Source organism: Crocodylus porosus, unplaced genomic scaffold, assembly GCF_001723895.1.
Source record: "Crocodylus porosus isolate Cpor-Errol unplaced genomic scaffold, CroPor_comp1, whole genome shotgun sequence".
Lineage (NCBI taxonomy): Eukaryota > Metazoa > Chordata > Crocodylia > Crocodylidae > Crocodylus > Crocodylus porosus.
Genome location: NW_017728915.1, coordinates 33,925,816 through 33,943,290, shown reverse-complemented (window position 1 = coordinate 33,943,290; position 17,475 = coordinate 33,925,816). Strand labels below are relative to the sequence as shown.

General features: G+C 43.2%; 1 protein-coding gene across 1 annotated transcript in view; it reads right to left on the bottom strand.

The window, feature by feature from the left end:
- Positions 1-1,473: 1,473 nt before the first annotated feature.
- PLCG2 (phospholipase C gamma 2) overlaps positions 1,474-17,475 on the bottom strand; it is an 83,962-nt gene continuing 67,960 nt past the window's right edge. Inside the window, exons 27-33 of the mRNA XM_019535936.1 lie at positions 16,330-16,539; positions 15,160-15,305; positions 11,742-11,856; positions 10,352-10,519; positions 9,363-9,451; positions 6,672-6,856; positions 1,474-5,070 (exon numbers count right to left, since the gene is read on the bottom strand). Of these exons, the coding sequence (XP_019391481.1) occupies positions 5,028-5,070; positions 6,672-6,856; positions 9,363-9,451; positions 10,352-10,519; positions 11,742-11,856; positions 15,160-15,305; positions 16,330-16,539 (956 nt within the window). The 3' untranslated portion in view covers positions 1,474-5,027. The remainder of the gene's footprint in view (positions 5,071-6,671; positions 6,857-9,362; positions 9,452-10,351; positions 10,520-11,741; positions 11,857-15,159; positions 15,306-16,329; positions 16,540-17,475) is intronic.

The window sequence follows — 17,475 nt, the reverse complement described above, 5'->3', positions numbered from 1 at the left end:
AAAAAAAAAGCAGATAGTGGAAGACAATCTTCCAGTAAAATACAAGCCTAAAAATCCTAGTCCTAAGCAAGCTTTCCCTTGGAGAGCTTTGCCAATCAAGACAGGTAAAGGAGGTGTATTTATGTCTCAATGACATCTTTGCTGGGAACCCAATGGGGAGGTGCCAACTTCATTAGCATGAAAATTAATGCTGACTAAAGCAAAAGTCCCTCTTGGCTCTATAGGCAATACAGGATAGCACATGATTATTTGTGGCCATTTCTTGTGCTAGTGGGCTGAATTACTTACACATGAAAGGACTCTAGGATCAGGTTCAGACTTTTCATCCAGAACAGTCGGACTAGATCATCTGCTCAGGTCCCTTCTGACCCTAGAAACTATGAAACGTAAGGGAGATCAGCTCTTCATCCACAGAGACAAAAACCCACACAGCTCAGGACACAAAAAGAAACACCATATGCTGGGCAGTGAGGATTTTTTCTGGTCCAGCCTATGGAGCTCAGCTGGATGCTGCAGAACCATTCAGAAGCAAGCAGGGAGGAGGAATCATTCATTGCTTCCCAAAGAGCCACCTTTATCCTAAGCATCCTTAGCTTATCCTAAGCACTACTTCATCCTAAGCATCTTTAGCCCTGGGGCCCTCTCCTCCCCGCAGAGGAAGGGTATGGGAATCCACATACTGGCAGACCCTCTTTCCCCACATACTCGTCTGCACAATGGGCAGACACGTGTACACTTGTTCTTCCCCGACCCCCTACTTGCCCCAAAATCCTAAGTCACCTCCTCCCATATGAATGGTGCAGGATGGGAGGAACGTCCAGACCTGAAGAGACAAGGACAGGATTTTCCTTAACAGCAGATCCCACATAGGGCCAGACTTGGCTCTTTTACTTGAGGAAAAGCCCCGCCACCTTTGGGTGAGGGACAGCAAACTGTGAGACTGCTTAGCCAACTCAGCAGCACTGGTATATTCAATAATTCTTCCGACTTTCAGCTCCACCTATTAAGCCAAGCAAAGGCCCGACAGCAGAACAGGGGACCAAAACCAAGTTAAAAACGGGTAGCTTCAAAAAACGCTCCAAATACACCTGAAAATGTACTTCCTCAAAAAAAAATCTATTACAAAAGTTTCCTTCTAAGTGTGTTTTATTACAATAATCCCATGGTTCCCCCCAGCCTCTTTCATTCTTTTTTTTGATCAAGATCAATGAAGGTCATGACTTGAACTGAGCACTGTACCAGAAAGTTGCCAAATCCCAGTACGTTATTTGTGTTCCTACACAAGAATTACCAGAGGGGCAGCTAAAACTTGAAAAAGCAGCTACTGAAATCCTATTGCAGTACAGCTGCAATAATGATGAATCCTCAGATGAAATCACATTTGAAACAGGTGCCTCCTTTCCCTTCCTAAACCTTTTAAATGGAGGAAGAACAAAACTGATACTTTTAAAACAAAAATCAACCAACTAGAAATTGATTTAGATCGGCAACTGTTTAATGTCAGGGAAGTAACTGATACATTTGTAAAAATACAGTACTCATGAAACATGCTGAAACTTATCATGGATGTATATATGTATTTATTTAAAAAAAATTAAACTTCAGTTACCCCGCCAGCACAGAATGGAAATTTACAGCCTCTGATCCTATGTGACAACCAAAAACGGCATTTCCCCTCAAAGCTGCCTTTCATTTCTGCCAGCTTCTCAACATCCCCACATTCTCCTCTGTGTGGTGGATGGCTTCATTCAGCAGTTTGCAAAATAATTCACAACTAAATTGTTTTTCAGCACTGGTGGGTTGCATTGATGAAAGGCCTTGTTCCCAATAGCTTGGGGAGGTTAGTTTTATATTCCAAGAACAAAGATCCAAATCCAGAAAAGCGCACCTCAGAAATCACTAGGATAACTTCTACTGAATATGTATTTTTAAATACAGATCAGATGCTGCAGAGACATGTAACTGGTACAGTATCAAAAAGTACACCATACGTTAAAAAAATAAGTTATTTTTTTAAGACTTACAATAGCTTCGGGTCCATGAAAACAACATACAAATTTTTAACAGACATTTAAGAGCTTTTATAGTGAGCAAATCTGAGAGATTTTTTTTTCTTTGCATAGATTAAAAATTAGCCCACACATTCAAACCCAGTACTTCAGCGTTGGAACGGTCGCAAGGACACCAAAGCGCTGGCATAGACTTAATCCCAACAAATCCCAATCCCTTTTGGGGGCCTGAAAGTTGTTCAAACATGGGACACTGAAAATGAGAGAAAAAAAATCCTTGCTCCACCTGGTCTGAATGCCAGCTGAATATCGAGTCTGCTTATTTTCCTTTCAAGTACCAAGCAATACTTAAGAAAAATTTGGTGTGTGCCACAATGAAGGGCTGTCTCTCCCCACCAGCAATTGCAACCTGGCGCACACACCGAGGATTTTCAAGGGCCGTTTCGAAGCACTGTGAAATGCACCAATGCCTACATACACATGCAGTAACAGCGTATTGGCTTCCCATACACACATACTGCTCTGTGCAAGGAAAGGAAATAATAATGGGAGAAAAGGGGCCACTTGAACAAGTTATGTTCAGACACAATCACTGATACTCAAAATTTGGGGTCCAGTGCTCTTGGACTCTAGAGTTCAAGGGGACTACTTCACCTGCAGGGTTTGGATCAATCAAAATGCTGCAGGAAAATACTTTGGTGTAAGGAATGGGAAACTTCTTCACCACGTGTCATGCCCAGAGGTTACCATGCACCTGGATCCAAAAGCCTGCTCAAGGGTGTCCTCCAGGCAAAAAGAAAAAAGCCTGCAGGGGATCTGGGGACTTTCGGGTCCACAACTTCAGAAGAACATTTGGGCACCCAGCGATTGACAACAGGGGTGACCAACCCATGGCAAATGGGGGCGGGGTGTCTGTCTGTCAGTCACATGCCAGGAAGCAGGAAACAGAGCAGCACATCAGGCAGGGAGAGTCAGGCAGGAGGCAGAAAGCAGAGCAGCAGATCAGGCAGAGGAAGGGGATTGGAGTGGCACTTGGGGAGGGTGCAGAGCTAAAGTATGGCATGCCTGCCACAAAGGTTGGCTCCCAATGATGTGTTGGCTCCCCCGAGGCAGCACTGGACAAGACTGTCTGTGGGGAAGATCTGATGGGATGCAGGATGGGCAAGAAATCCGATTCAATTTTTTTTCCTTCTTTCAGCCACAGACCGTCGAGCCCAATCCCAGCGCAATCAAAGGGGTTTTTGACCTTGCAGGAAAGAGAACAGGAGGCTGCATTCGCTGCCCTCACCTCTCCCCCTTGAGGATGCCTGGTATTCAATTTGCAAAACATGTTCAGGAGAAGTTGTATTCAAAATCTGAAGCCCAACCCTTAGCAGTTACTGAGTCTCTACTAGCACACTTCCATCTGAAGTCATATGAGCCTTTTTGAAGAAAGCAAAACTAACAGTGTTCCTTGGACCGTCCTCTGAATGTGTAGTGGTATCAGGGAAGTGAATCTGGAAACAACAGAAATGGTAGCATGGGGAGCAGGAGAAACTGAAAACTGCTAAGGCTTTCTGCTGGGCAGCAAATCTCCCAAACCAAGCCAGCTTGCTGTGGTGAGAGAGACAGTATTATATATGAATCGCTTCAAGCCTCGGGCTGTTACGTAAAAGACAGAAGACTGTAATTCTCTCTGCACCTATTTGAGAAGCACAATCAAACACACAGACTGAAAAAAATTCCACCCACATATGGAGAGAGCAACTAGGAACTTCACATTAATGAATAATAAGCTGCTAACATGAAGAATTGATGCGCACACAGATTAGGACATCTGGTTTTCAATATGTCAACCAAGGAAAGCAATTCTGTTCTTGCAAGGAAACAAACTTTCTGAATACAATCTAATAGGGTTTTCCCCATCTAAAAATCCTGTAATTGTTCTTTTAACTAAAGCCATAATGACGACACACCTGTTTGTACTTTTGCACACTGCTGTGCCGTGGGAAAAGAACATTTTAGGAAAACAGTCTACATTTAAGAAAATGCAGGGCTGTTTGACAATATCTTCTAAGAAGGTTTGTAAAAGTATAGACAGGCAGCTTGCTAAAAATTCATTTCTATGCACATTACCAACTGAAAAGGACTTGCAAAATGATACTACACCAAAGTAAATTATCCTTTCAGAATCTAAAACACCTTTCCTTCCTGTGAGCAACAGATAGCTGCTACCACACATATTAAAATATTTTCTTGCATTGCCTTGAGGGAACAGATTTACATGATACAATAAGTTCACATTTCTTTCTCGCTTTTTTAAAAGCTTTTCATGAAGCCCATCAAGTACCCCAGTTAACAGTCTTGGAGGATATTTAGTTTTCAAAAACTGACACATTCACAGGTGCTAAAAAAAAATGTAACGAACTTCTAGCAAGAAAAAGTATAGCAAGAGCTACAAATTACCCTGAATATTTTACACTGTGGGGGATACAATCTTCTGCCTCGAAAACAGTAATATACATGATGTCTCAATCTTGTAAAAGTGCCTTTATAGCATTCAATAAATTAAACTTGCTACCTGTCAATCAAAGGGCCAGGTTTCTGCTGTTGCAGGGTTGTATGCATGCAAACAGTTGTAAATGCCTAGCCTATGGCCGAGGTGCACACATGCTGAATACAATTTGCACTCACACGTCAGGTATCTGCAAGGCAAAGCCAGGTCCGCACAAATGCGTGAGAAGGACCACGTGCCCTGGAACTTTAAAAATCTCTCCCTTTGCTTCCTCACCACCCTGAGGTTTGCTATCCTGGATGCAAATAATACCTTGAATATGCAGCAAATCTAGCCTGCAAGGTGTGTACACTTAGTACAGAATATAAATTGAAATGAACAAGTTTCTCTCATAACAAGGAATGATTACGGGAACCCGTCCGTCCTCTTCTCAGCCTGACAAGATGTTGAGTAGGATGTCCGGAGCAAATGAATGCCACCTCCTGAGTGATGTTAGTAAAGGTGCAACGAAGAGACTACCTTCCTTAGGAGTAGAATTTGCTGTTACTGACTTTCTTCTCCTTTAATCTTCAAAATAGAAAAATAAAGTAATTAATTTTGTTGGATATTCAGGTGGGGAAAAGATCCCTGCAAAGCTCAACTCCCTTAGCTGAGAACCGTAAACAGTGTATCAACAAGTCCACGCATTTCAATTTTTCTATAAAACAAAATATTGAGCATTAAAATACTTCATATTTATGCAGCACTCTGTGTGGTCCAAGTTTTCTACACAGACTAAGAAAAATATTCAAGGAAAAGTATAACAAACAAGCTGCTGGAACTAGCCACTAGCCATAAGGAAGAGTATTTGCATGTAAAAATGTTTCCTTTTGAGTACATCCATGTTACCTAATCTTTGAATATACGCCTACAAATTCTCCCCATTTTCCTAGTGTTTACCATACAGAAAATGTTTCCTGAAGTTTCTTTGTGGTAATAATGACATATATTTAAAATGCATTCCATCCACGGATTGCAAAAACAGGATGCCCCAAGGAGCTGTCTCTATTCAATACACAAAAACATTACGAGCACACATTTTACATGAGAGATGGAGAAACAACTCAAGAAACTCAGCTCCCAGCTCTATGCTCCGAATGCCAGCTAATAATACTAGCTCAGCTTAGTCACCCATTCCTAATGGGTCAGTCATTAAGTCTCCATCCCACCTTATCCACAGGGTGATACCATGACTTCCAGCCTGTTTTCTGCAGTCTTCTCTGGGGAGATGGCAAGGAGTCCTATTGCTACTGATCAGTCATGCCATACTTCTGATTTGGGTTATGCCCTGGGGCTCACTTCTCAGAAGAGCCCTGGTAGGTTGACGTCCGACTGACTGGAACAATATTCCCCCATCCCCACCTGTTGTTTTAGGAGCAGCAAAGATCTTTTCAGGAGCTTCCAATCTTTTGAGCAGATGGTGCCACTTTCGGGCTCAGCTCCACTCCTAGTGCAAGACTGAGTTCAACAGCAACTGCATTTCTGCGGGGCTGCCCATCCTACTAGCAACCCCACTCAAAAATATAACTTCTAGTTTGGGAAGCAAGCAGGATCTGAACTGAGAGTTGGACTTGGAGTAAGGGGTCTTTCTTCCTCAGGATGCTGTACTGATCTTGGACTAGCAAGTCCTCATTGTCACTCTGGCTAACCACTGCATCTTCTCTTGGGCTCGGCCCAAACCAGAATCATGTTCTAATTCTGCACATTTTAATATGTACATAGCGCGATTTTAAGAGCTTACATAGGCCTCACTGCAGGAGATAGGGTCATTTATTTGGCTGTTTGGACAGAAAAGTAGGGAGAAGAATAAGCTCCCAGGAATGTACAGTGTGACTAAGACTGTCACTGGCAGTGATGATCAGGCTGGTCCAGGGCCTCAAATTCCCTTTCTTGATGTACAAGCCTACTGTTTTGGCTGGGTTGGCTGTTTTTACTATAAGTTTTGCCATGGTCAGGCCAGACAAATCCAGCTACTTCTCCCAGCGAACACTCTTGTTCCTCCCTCCTCCAATTCTTAGCACGCTCGATCAATTGTTGAACAAAGCCAAGATCTCTGTGCCATACTTTATCCTTAGGTATGAGGTATGTTGTTGGGTATCCCCTGACCATGATAAAGATGGGGACCCTACCTCCTGTTGCACGTGTCTTGGTACAACTGTAGCTGGTTTTCATTCGCACTCAACTCGTTCAATAGGGTGTCTCTATTCGGGTTCCTGAAATTCACATGGGTGTCATACAAGAACAGCTGGTTGTTCAGTTCTGCTTGGCGCTTCCGAAGCTGTCGACATGAGGAGTAAAGTTCTTCCTCGCTTTCCTTCAGGAAAAAAGAAAAGAAACCACTGCAATACGTGACCGCTTCCCCCTCTCCTTCCCTCACCACTTCCTTGTTGCCCAAAAGCGTGTTTGTCATCAAATTTAGTCTGTTTTAATAAAACGTATCTAGAAACAAGAGAGAAATTGCTGAAAGAAATAAAGAAACTTGTCAAAAACAATCCCCTGCCAAGACTATAGCATGCGTCTGTGTAATGTAAATGCGTAGGAGATAAATGAGAAAACAAGTATTCCAGTAATTGTGCCATACCGCTGAGTATAAAGAGGGAAGCAGCACATTGTGATGGCCATTATCTTGGAACAGTCTTGAAAAAGGTTGAAAAAGGTCTTCCATTTTTCAACGTCACATCCACAAGAGTCCAACATGCAATCGCTACTGAGCCTGGTGCTTTGTGCTCAGGTAGCCCTCTCTCTCATTAAACAGCTATTTACATAGCAGATCCCAAAAATACTGACTGGTCAGTGGAACCATTAATGGCAATGAGTGATAAACTAAATGGGCAGATCCTCTGCTGGTCTCATTTATAACATGGGCAGATCTGGCAGGCAAGGTTGTTTGGGTGAACCTTTTATTAGACCTACTTAAATAGTCGGAAAAAATTTTCTTAGCAAGCTTTTGGGTATAAAAACCCTTTGTCAGGCTGAGGAAGCATCTGCAGGTGGTGTGTGCTCTTCCAAGACAGAACAGGCAGATCTGGCCCTTGGTGTTTGCAGGATTGGGCTTGAAATCTGTATCTGCCTGAGTATTTGTAGCTGTATGCTGCCCTCTAAAGAAGGGGCCCTCAAAGCTCTTCACAAAGATTTATCAAACCTTGAGACACCCCTCTGAAAAGGGGAACTATTTCTGCAAGACCTCAGGCATATGAACCGTCTCTCCCAGGAATCACTCATGTGCATGAGTGTTGGCAGGTCTGGGGTCTTCAGGTCTACCCTAACAGCAAACAAACTGCTTCTCCCACTTCACCAAACATGTGATCAGTAAACAGAATCAAGTGAGACACTTTCACAGCCAATCAAGCCCTTTTCATCACTTACTGCACCAACTCCCCAGATGCTGAGAAAAAGAGATGACCTTTGCAACTTGCTGCAAGGTTAACAGAGTTCAAAAATCAAGGGACCTCACTGAGCACACACCCTGCAGCAGCTTCCTGCCTGCTATGTAAAGGAAAAGCCCTCTGCCAAACTAGCTACGGATGTTTTAAAAATACACTAAATCAAGGGCTTGTTTTCTTTTTAAGGGGACCATCCTTGCTCCCTTGGTCACAAATGGGGACGTGCAGATTCCTAACTACTGGTGTACAGGTGTAATCACTGCAACACCTGCCTGTCATCACTAGATCTCACAAATAATTGTATCTAGCAAAGCTAGATTTTTAACAGCCCACAAACACAGGTGTAAGTTGAACTGATTGTAATCAAAGACTGCTTCAAAAATATTCATACTTTCCAAAGCGAGTAAATCAATTTGCAAGAGAATAAGATATGCTTCTGTATTTAATAACTCTCTTAATGCGCTTACATTCCTACAATAGCTGGAAAGACTCCAGCGGACATGGAGAGGCGCCAGATATGGTCCTATATGATAATTTATACATGCACATGCTTTTATAGCATTTAGGCATCTCTGTTTCTTGACAAATTCCACAACCATCTGTAATCCCTTTAATAACGTTACATTTCTCTCTCTAAGTGTATGCAGATGGGCTTATATAAACAGTCTTCTTATTAAATTATAACATTTTATGGAAGGATTTTTTGAGCAGAAGAACAGATGGGCATAGCTTTGATCTTTTTATGACACTTCTAGATTGGTTTGGCCAACGTTGTAAGAGTTTAATGGCCATGGTAAGTCTCTCTCTGTCGCAGACTGTGAAAAAAAACAACCCTCTGAAAGCTCTCCTGCTCCGGCATCACCACCCCACGGTGACAGTCAGTGTAAATAGACAGTTGTGTTGCATCTCCATTTAGCCTTTACAAGCAGAAAGGGGCACAAGAGAGTGAGAGATGAGCTAACGCCTTGGTGCTGACGGTTTGAGAGGTGCACTGCAGCTATGAACAGCCCTTTAAAAGACACTCCGGCCCCAGGCAACTAACCGGCTGAATTTCTGAAACAGATCTCAGATAAAAGACATTAACAATGTACTTAAAAAACAATATCCACCCCCAGTGTGTAAAGTGATGGTAAAGGCTGGCTGAACAGTGCTTGGCACTGCACCACCCAACCAAACCCCAGGGGTAACAGCTCACTGTCATAACCACTGCCGGAGACCAGCAACAGTGCTACCGCATATGCAGAACTTGCCTATGCAAGGCATCCCGCCACTTAGACAGCAACCGAGTTGAGGTTACTAAGCATGCTGGAATGGAGGAGAGTGCTCAGAGTCACCATGCGACAGGCACAAGTAGCTAAATCATCACCTCAGTCATCGCAAAGAAGACCGATGGAAGCCATAAGAGGAAGGGGAGGTGGGAAATGGTTCTGCACTTACCAGAACTTGCTGCATCTCACAGTAAACCAGAAGGGAAGCCAGCTCTATGTCTTCACTATAACCATTCTTGAGAGGGACTGACCTATAGCCTGGGGACAGGGTTTGCAAAAATAATTAAAGTGGAAGTGCTGTGGGGCTGGTGCAGTTGTACCTTCACAGAACTGGGTACGTCCACCCCCTTTCATCCACCCGCTCCATTTCTGGGAATTTGCCAAGAAAGCAACAGGAAGACAAGAATGATCTCTTGTTTCACCCACCCTTGCAAACCCAACCGGAGGTGGGCAAGTCTGAAACTAACTCAAGGGATGTCCGCATCTGGAGCCATTAGAGAAAAGCTAAAGTATTTAGCAGGGATTTCATCAGAACTCAGTCGGGGACTCGCTCCCCTCGGTGAAATGGAGACTGCAGCAAAACACACTAAACTGTCACACCTGTGCCACAATCATATCACAGAAGGAGCGGCATGAAGAGCACAGCACCAGTGCTGCCACATCCCTCAGAATAAAGCATGGGCTGAGAGTCAAAGACAGTAGGAGAAAGACTGGCCTCTTTTAGCGTTTGCCATCAACCTGCAGGAGAGGGGAATTAAATCCACACTTCTTACAACTCATAAGTCTTAGGGCACTGAAGCTGCTTTTAACACCTGCTGGGGAACTAGCTGCATTGTAGCAATAGTAGCTCCCTACCTGTTGTCCAGTTACTGATGGAATTTGTTCTACATAATCCTTTCCTCTTACAGCAAGAATTAAGGAGAATTTGCTAGTGGAGAGAGATGCAAGAAATAGGAAGAATTTGGTGGTGGGGAGAGATCTGTCTAAAAGTTTGTTCTGAACAGGCTCAATAACCCACATAAAAATGGCAATATCATATTTACATTCCAGGCAGGTCTTTCCCAAGAGCACTCCAGCTGAAAGCAAGAAGCACGATGCCAACTGTGCTAAAGATTACATTTCCTTACTCAAGGACTTAACACACCTATTGATCTTTACCTGACTTGATTCCTTTGATGGGAAAGGTGGCGTGGGCTAAGAAGTTGGGATCACTGAACATATCTTCCTCGTAAACCACAAAGCGCAGAAATGCCAGGTTAGGATCATAAATTTCAAACTTCACTTGCTCCGGACACGTCGCCCATACTGGGTTTAGACCATTGTCATCTGGAAACAACGGGAAACTTCAGCAATGGATCGGCAGCAAATCATTTTTCTTTGCACGTAGACACAAATATATCCTAGGGCAGTCTCCAGATGTACCCCATCTGTCTCTTTTTTGTAGACCTACTTTAATAACTTTATTTAGGGAGGAAGGGAGGGAGGCAGCCAGATACATAAAGAAAAAACCCTTCATTTCAATACTTTAAAAAAACCTCTTCACATACATATTTTTAAGGAGTGAATTCTTTGCCTAAGAACTCTCTTTGCCTAACAAACTCCAAACCCTGTTTCAACATAAAGAAACAGACATTAGCATGAAAATGAGTAGGTAGGAAGATCTGGGACCACTCAGTTTGTATAGCCATTTGCAAAGTAGCACAAGATCCCATGTGTGTCTGAACACATGCTGGAGTCTGAACAGACTTGATCACCAGTATAAAACATCAAGGTCTCAATAGTCTTCTCTAGGGCACACCACACCTCTCCTAATGGGGGTGCAGAGCCCCACTGAGCAGTCTGCATCCTTCTGTAGGGAGGATCTTCCACTGACATGTCATTGGTCTCCCTAGTTCGAATAGCAACAGGAGCTATAATGAGACACCCAGGAGCCACGCTGCCTCTGAAAATACCAGGTCAGGGTTTAAAAGGAAGGTCAATCAGCTCACCATAAATTGGTCACTGTAGCTTGGGTATGTTCAAATGAACCTGGTTTGTAGACACAGAACCTTGTCCGAAGGTCCTTTGGGAATATACCCATTTCCTGGATTCAGGACCAGGCTTTGCATGCTGATGCCCCTCCTGCCCAACCTGCACAAAGCAATTATCTATCTTTGAACTCCAATCTAAATCAGAGACCTCAACATCGCCTTATTCTCTCTGTTTGGAGTGCATCTTTGGAAGCAGGCGGATGAGCATCTTCAGGGGCACTTTTGGCAAAGTGTAAATTATACAAGCTCAGACATAGCCAGAAACTTACAAATGCAGCTCGTTATGAACTGCGCTACAGTTTAAGACCTGTGTGTTTCCCTGCCTAAATCTGACATATAGCAAAGGTTATAAAATTAAATGCCTCCAAGGCAAATCAGTCAAGAGCAATAAAGTCACCTTATCCCTCCTGCATACATTGGTAAATTATAGTTATGCAACCATGAGCATCCTTTACTCGATTTGAATTGTCTAGAAGTACAACTCCATCCACAACTCAGAAGGCTGTGCAGATACTCACTCACAACCGTGGTCTTGAATTTGTTCGTATCATATTCGGCTCCACAAATTTCCACTTCTACAAATGGACAGGCGATACTTCTGCCAGGTTTAGGTAGATGACGAGCACCTAAAACCTATACGGTAGAAGGCAGGTCACAAAAGCATTTCCAAAAGATACAAGTCACCTTTCGTCCATAAAGCAATGGTCTATAAATCTATGAAATATAGTTCCACCAATGGGGACCAGCAGGCATTGGGGGGAGTCACTGTTCCCCCAAGCACTACCAGCAGTGACTAGAAATAATGGTCACAAGCTGGCAGAGGGGAGATTCAGATTAGACATCAGGAGGCGCGACTTCACTGTCAGGGCGCCTAGGATCTGGAACCAGCTTCCAAGGGAAGTGGTGCTGGCTCCTACCCTGCGGGTCTTTAAGACAAGGCTTGACAATCACTTCGCCAGGGTTGTTTGACCCCAGTACTCTTTCCTGCCATGGCAGGGGGTTGGACTTGATGATCTGCTCAGGTCCCTTCCAACCCTAGAAACTATGAAACTATGAATGGGGAGGGACAGGGGGTAAATTTTCTTATGAAGCAACTCTCAGGAGGGCATACAATCATGCACTCTCAAGTGTGCACATAAGATGTGCTGTTGACACAAGTAAAAACATCTTTAATTAAGGTGGTTCAACATTCCCCATTATAAGACCCTTTTCAGTTGCTAATTCTCCGCCAAACATCATGGTCTGGCAGTGATTTTCCATGCTGCCTCAGACTGATTTTTATTTATAAAACTTTCAGTTTAAGTAGCCTGGCCATCCCCAGAACTTAAATTAGGGACAACATTTTTTCTTTCTTATGTTAGAACCATTTTGTTGAGAAACACACTGGCACTGCTTTACTTTGCAGCTGGCACTTGAAAAATAGCACAGGGATTAGCCTCGTAGAAGGGATGTACCCTGTGAAAGCAAGCCCAGATACAGGCATGCTATGGGCCTCCACCAATAGACTCAATAGACTTCTTAAAATTTGTCCAGCCAAGTTCTCAGAAGAGTCCATCTCCATGGAGCATGCTACGTGCCCTCGCAGCTACATGCCAACTGAGAGGTGCCAGGGTCATTCCCAACCCACGATTGAGGGGCTGCATCAGGCTTTTCTGCAACTGCTCCTTAAGTCTGCTGAGGACCAGAAATTGAAACCAGAGACCATCACTTCTGCACACTGCTGGCACCCAGGTCAGCAGAGACAAGGAAGCCACTAGATGTGAAAGTAAGGAAGGTAAGGAGAGTTTCCAAGGCTCTTGTCCTTGGACCCTTGCTTCACACCTTGCAGAAGTTGGAATGTGTGGAGTGAAAGAGGCAGGAAAAGGAGGACTTCATGGTGAAAAAAATGCAATGGACTAGATTAGCATCCTGCAGGAGCTCTTTGCAGAGGCAGAAGTATCAAGTCATTTAAACCAAAATGACCACTACTGGCCGATAGCTTTGTACTACTCATTTTGTGGGTACCCAGTATCAAACACCTGCAGCTAGATACGCTACAGTAACAGGCCTTCATGGAACCACTTAACATTGACTGGGTGTTACGCATTATGAAGGACTCAAGCTACTGGGGGGGTGGGAAATCAAGCCCTAGGCATCATAAGATGAAGACGCCATTTGTTTTTATTGACTGTATTGCTCTTACTCTTGGCAAAGCTTGGTTTATCAGGAAGGGAATGGGGTTAATGACGATAATCTCAGAGGGAAGTGGTAAAGAAAAAGTCATTAGCACATGCAACGCACTGAACTACCACGGTAGCAACGAAGACGTGCCCAGGAAGAAATTCGTAATTTAGGTTTTGAATGAACTGCAGAAAATACAGTGTTTCATGAAACAAGGAAGATAAAAAGAAATGCTGCCTATCTACCCCCTCTCTGAAGACGGCACAGTTCTTATGGAAAAATACTACAGGATCACACAGAGACTGTATCATACTGCAGCAGGGCCAACCTTTTGGGCAGGCCTGCCATGAATTGGCCCCGTGCCTCTCCAAGTGCCAAAGCAAATCCCTTCCTTTACCTGATCTGCTGCTCTGCTTTCTGCTCCCTGCCCTATCTGCTGCTGCGCTGCCTGTTCCCTTCCCAATCTGCTGCATCCTGGCATGTGCTACAGGTTGGCTACCCTATCATCCCCTCTCAAAGCGGGAGATGAATTCAGGTTAAACAGGCAACTTTAATACAGTAAAATCCAATTTTTTCTTAAGTTTGACTTTGTACCTTTAACATCTTTTCAGACACCGGACTTCTGAGGATGTTAAAAATGTGTAGCTATAGACACCCCTTTGTTTCCTCTCTTTGGACTGGCTTGTATAAAAAGGCGTATGGGACAAATTTTCTACTAGCTTTTAATTGGCCCTTTATTGTTTTGCAAGCATAACAAATTGGGCATGCAGCTTGGCACCAATAAGTATTTCTGCCCATAGAAAGGGCCAACAAGGTTTCGTATCTATGCTTGTCCTTGACTGCATTTGCAATCAACGACAGACCTTTATTTCTGCCTAATTCAAGGGCAAAAATAATTGCAGGTGTAAAAACATGCCTGCAAAACTGTGAAAACCCAGCTAGTGCCTCCACCAACTCACAAACTTGCATAAGGATGCTTACATAGGATGCCCCGTTGGACTCGAGCTGAGCAGGTAACAGTGGAGCTCTGTTCTCCGGTTTTGGCCCTTATAACTATTTCTAGAAAGCACTTATACTTTGGTTCACTTTCACAAACTGATTTTACCTCTCCTCCAAACTGCAGTGAGAAGTGGTTAATGCATCTGTTCCTTGACATCATTTCCTATAAAAAAATGCTATCTTGAAAAACATCTCTCCTACTGAATAGCAGTTGAGAAAGGAAACAAGTTCAATTTCCATTTGGCACCAGAAGACACTACAGTGTAGTGTTCAAATGATAAACTCCTTTTCTTCATGAAAAATGACATTCTGACAAGATGGAGTGTACCAAAATAGCTACATCCCTTCCCCCCGCCCCATCCTGTCACATTTTTTAGTTTCTCAGTTACTTTCTTTCATTAAAAACTTATTTCTGTCACACTGGAAACCTAGTAAAAATGTTGCTAACCTGTCTCTAATTGGATTTTCCCAAAGAAAAATAATGGAGGTCAATGTAAGTTTGATTTTTTTTAATAGTTATTATATAAATGACTTGAACATCACTTGCTTCTGCTCTACAGTGCGTGCTTTGTTAACAGGACAAAGAGAAACACATTTTGTTTCTGGGAAGGTGATGGTATTAGTTTTATAGTTATATATACTCTGACTCTTTACATAAAATGTTTTGGCAATTTGTCACAGCTCTCGCTCTGAAGATATAATAGCTTTATTTTTTTGTCGTACAGCCTTGCTGTTGCTGCTTGCAACGAAAATATATTTACGAAAGGAAAGACTTACCCTCACTGTCAGAATCATCTGTAATTTCCTCTTTGATTCACTTGGCATTGGATCATAGTCCTCATTTCTCATGGTTTCGGGCTGCAGAACATATCCAGTCCGCCCATTAAGCGAAAACAAGGCATGGTTCAACTGCATGTACTTATCTATAGAGAGAATTAAATAGTCGTGATAGTAAAGATCCTCACGTTAATAAATCCCAAGGGATTAATGCCAAGTACTAGTCTCAGTGGCATTTTCACTGGTTGTCACTTTTACTGGGAGGGGGTGGCATTTCACATCAATCATTTCATTTCCATAATTAAAATGCCTGGATGCTCTGGATGGCCTTCTGGAAGGCAGATTTACCTTCATGCTGAACTTCCTAGCAATATGCCAAAGGCTGGGTGGCCTTTATGACAGAACAGCCACCTTCCCAGCTGATTCTTAGTAACTGGGAATTAGATGGCCCTGTTCAGATATTAGACCCAGTTGGGAAAGACCAGGAAAGCCTATAAATTGTGAGAGAGCTCTATTAACCACAAACCATTATCCCTGGAGATGATGGGAGGGAGTCAGAAGAGGAGCTGCCGAGGAACCAAAAAGATGATGCACTGGTTAGGTGCACTGGTTTTTTTGGATGCTGGTCGTCTGGAAGATTGATCCCGTGAGAGGGATGCAGCTATAACGCGACCGCCAGGTCATCAGGGTTGTTCCAGAGTAGCAAGAGCATGACAAAGTCAATCCTCAACATTGGCTGATAACTATTAACTGCTAAATAGCATTGCTCCATTAATACAGCTCTTTAACATGTGATGTATTAAAGCCCGATCCTCATCTTGTGCCAGTTAGTGTCTTTAATGAAGCGTATAGAGATGTATCAGTTTACTACAGCTGGTGCTTTTGCCCGATCTGCCCAATTCAACCCCTATTAGCATGAACTAAGACTTGCACTGATTTCAGTGAAAGCTGGAAGAGCGTGAAGGGCTTTAAGGAGATAACTTTCCTGAGAACAGACCCAGAGAGTCACAGGCCTGAAACACTTTCCACTTGCTCTCTCAAGCATTCACCTCTCTCCTAGCACTAGGTAAAGGCACCTGCAGTTATTGGGGCAAGAGAGAAAAGTGGAAAGGGCGGCTCCTCCATGGTAAAGTGAAGAAAGCAGCAGCCCTTTTTTAAAGAAAATGTTACCTGGAGTCTGGAAATTAAGAGCCACCATCTGCGAACCGCAAAGCCAGAGGCGAAAGGGGTCGTAATTGGATGAGTCAACCCTCTGTCCTTTAGGGTAGACCCGCGTCAGTCCTTTCTGGTTGTAGTTCAAGAGCTCAACAGGTTTCTGCTTAACAATGCCTTCAGCCTTGTTTTCCACAAAAGAACGGATTTCTCGGAAATCAGGGTTTTCTACACAAGGGAGGAGGAACAAGGTGATAAAAAAAGAAACATTACTGTTTCTTCTCCATTTCCATTCCTCATCCTTGAACACAATAATTGACTATGTTTTAATGCAGATGCTGCAAATTGGCTGAATATCAAATCTGAAAATTAAAATAACCTGCCTGCCTGACAAGTCTTCTAATTGTGCATTGTGGTGGGACAGATGAGAGCTGTAACAGTGTCCTCATCCCGTCATTGCTAATAATGAGCAGTGAAGCACGTATTTAAATAAGACGTCCTTTCCTGGGCGTACATGGGGAAAGGGAGGGTGAATCAGGTTAGCGACGCCTCAGACAATGACTGCAATTATAATGTCTATCCACACTGACAGCTCGCTATAAATGTTTGCAAAGAATCTTAAGTAAAAAGGACATATTTTCTAGCTACTCCACGGACCAGGCAACAGTGATAAAAAGCCAGCAAGCAGCCAATTCCATCATCTGCTTAAGGATGCCACAGATACTGGTTCAATTCTCATTTATACCAAGGTAGCTACATTGCTTCAAAAGCTTAAAGGGGCCTTCCCATAAATGACAACCCAGCTTTTACTGTAAAATATTCTGTAATGTAAAACAAGTCTATTTTAAATAAATCCTAGGTCAGACACAGCCTTATCTCATCGCTTAAAATGAAAAGCAGAGTAACCTATGGATTTCCAGTGAGCTTCGTTATTAAAATGTTATTGAATGTTAAGGAAAGGTAAGCCAAAATGAAATCTCCCACAATTCCAAAACACATCTTCACCCCATTAACAGAGTTAGCTTCCTATCCTTTGTCGCTGCGATTTTATTAACCTTGGCAATGCAGAAAATCTGCACAAACTATTTCCCAATTATTCTTCTCACCTTGCTCATGGTTTCTTCTCCCTCACATTTTAGTAATCTGCTCTACATTTAGTCCTGT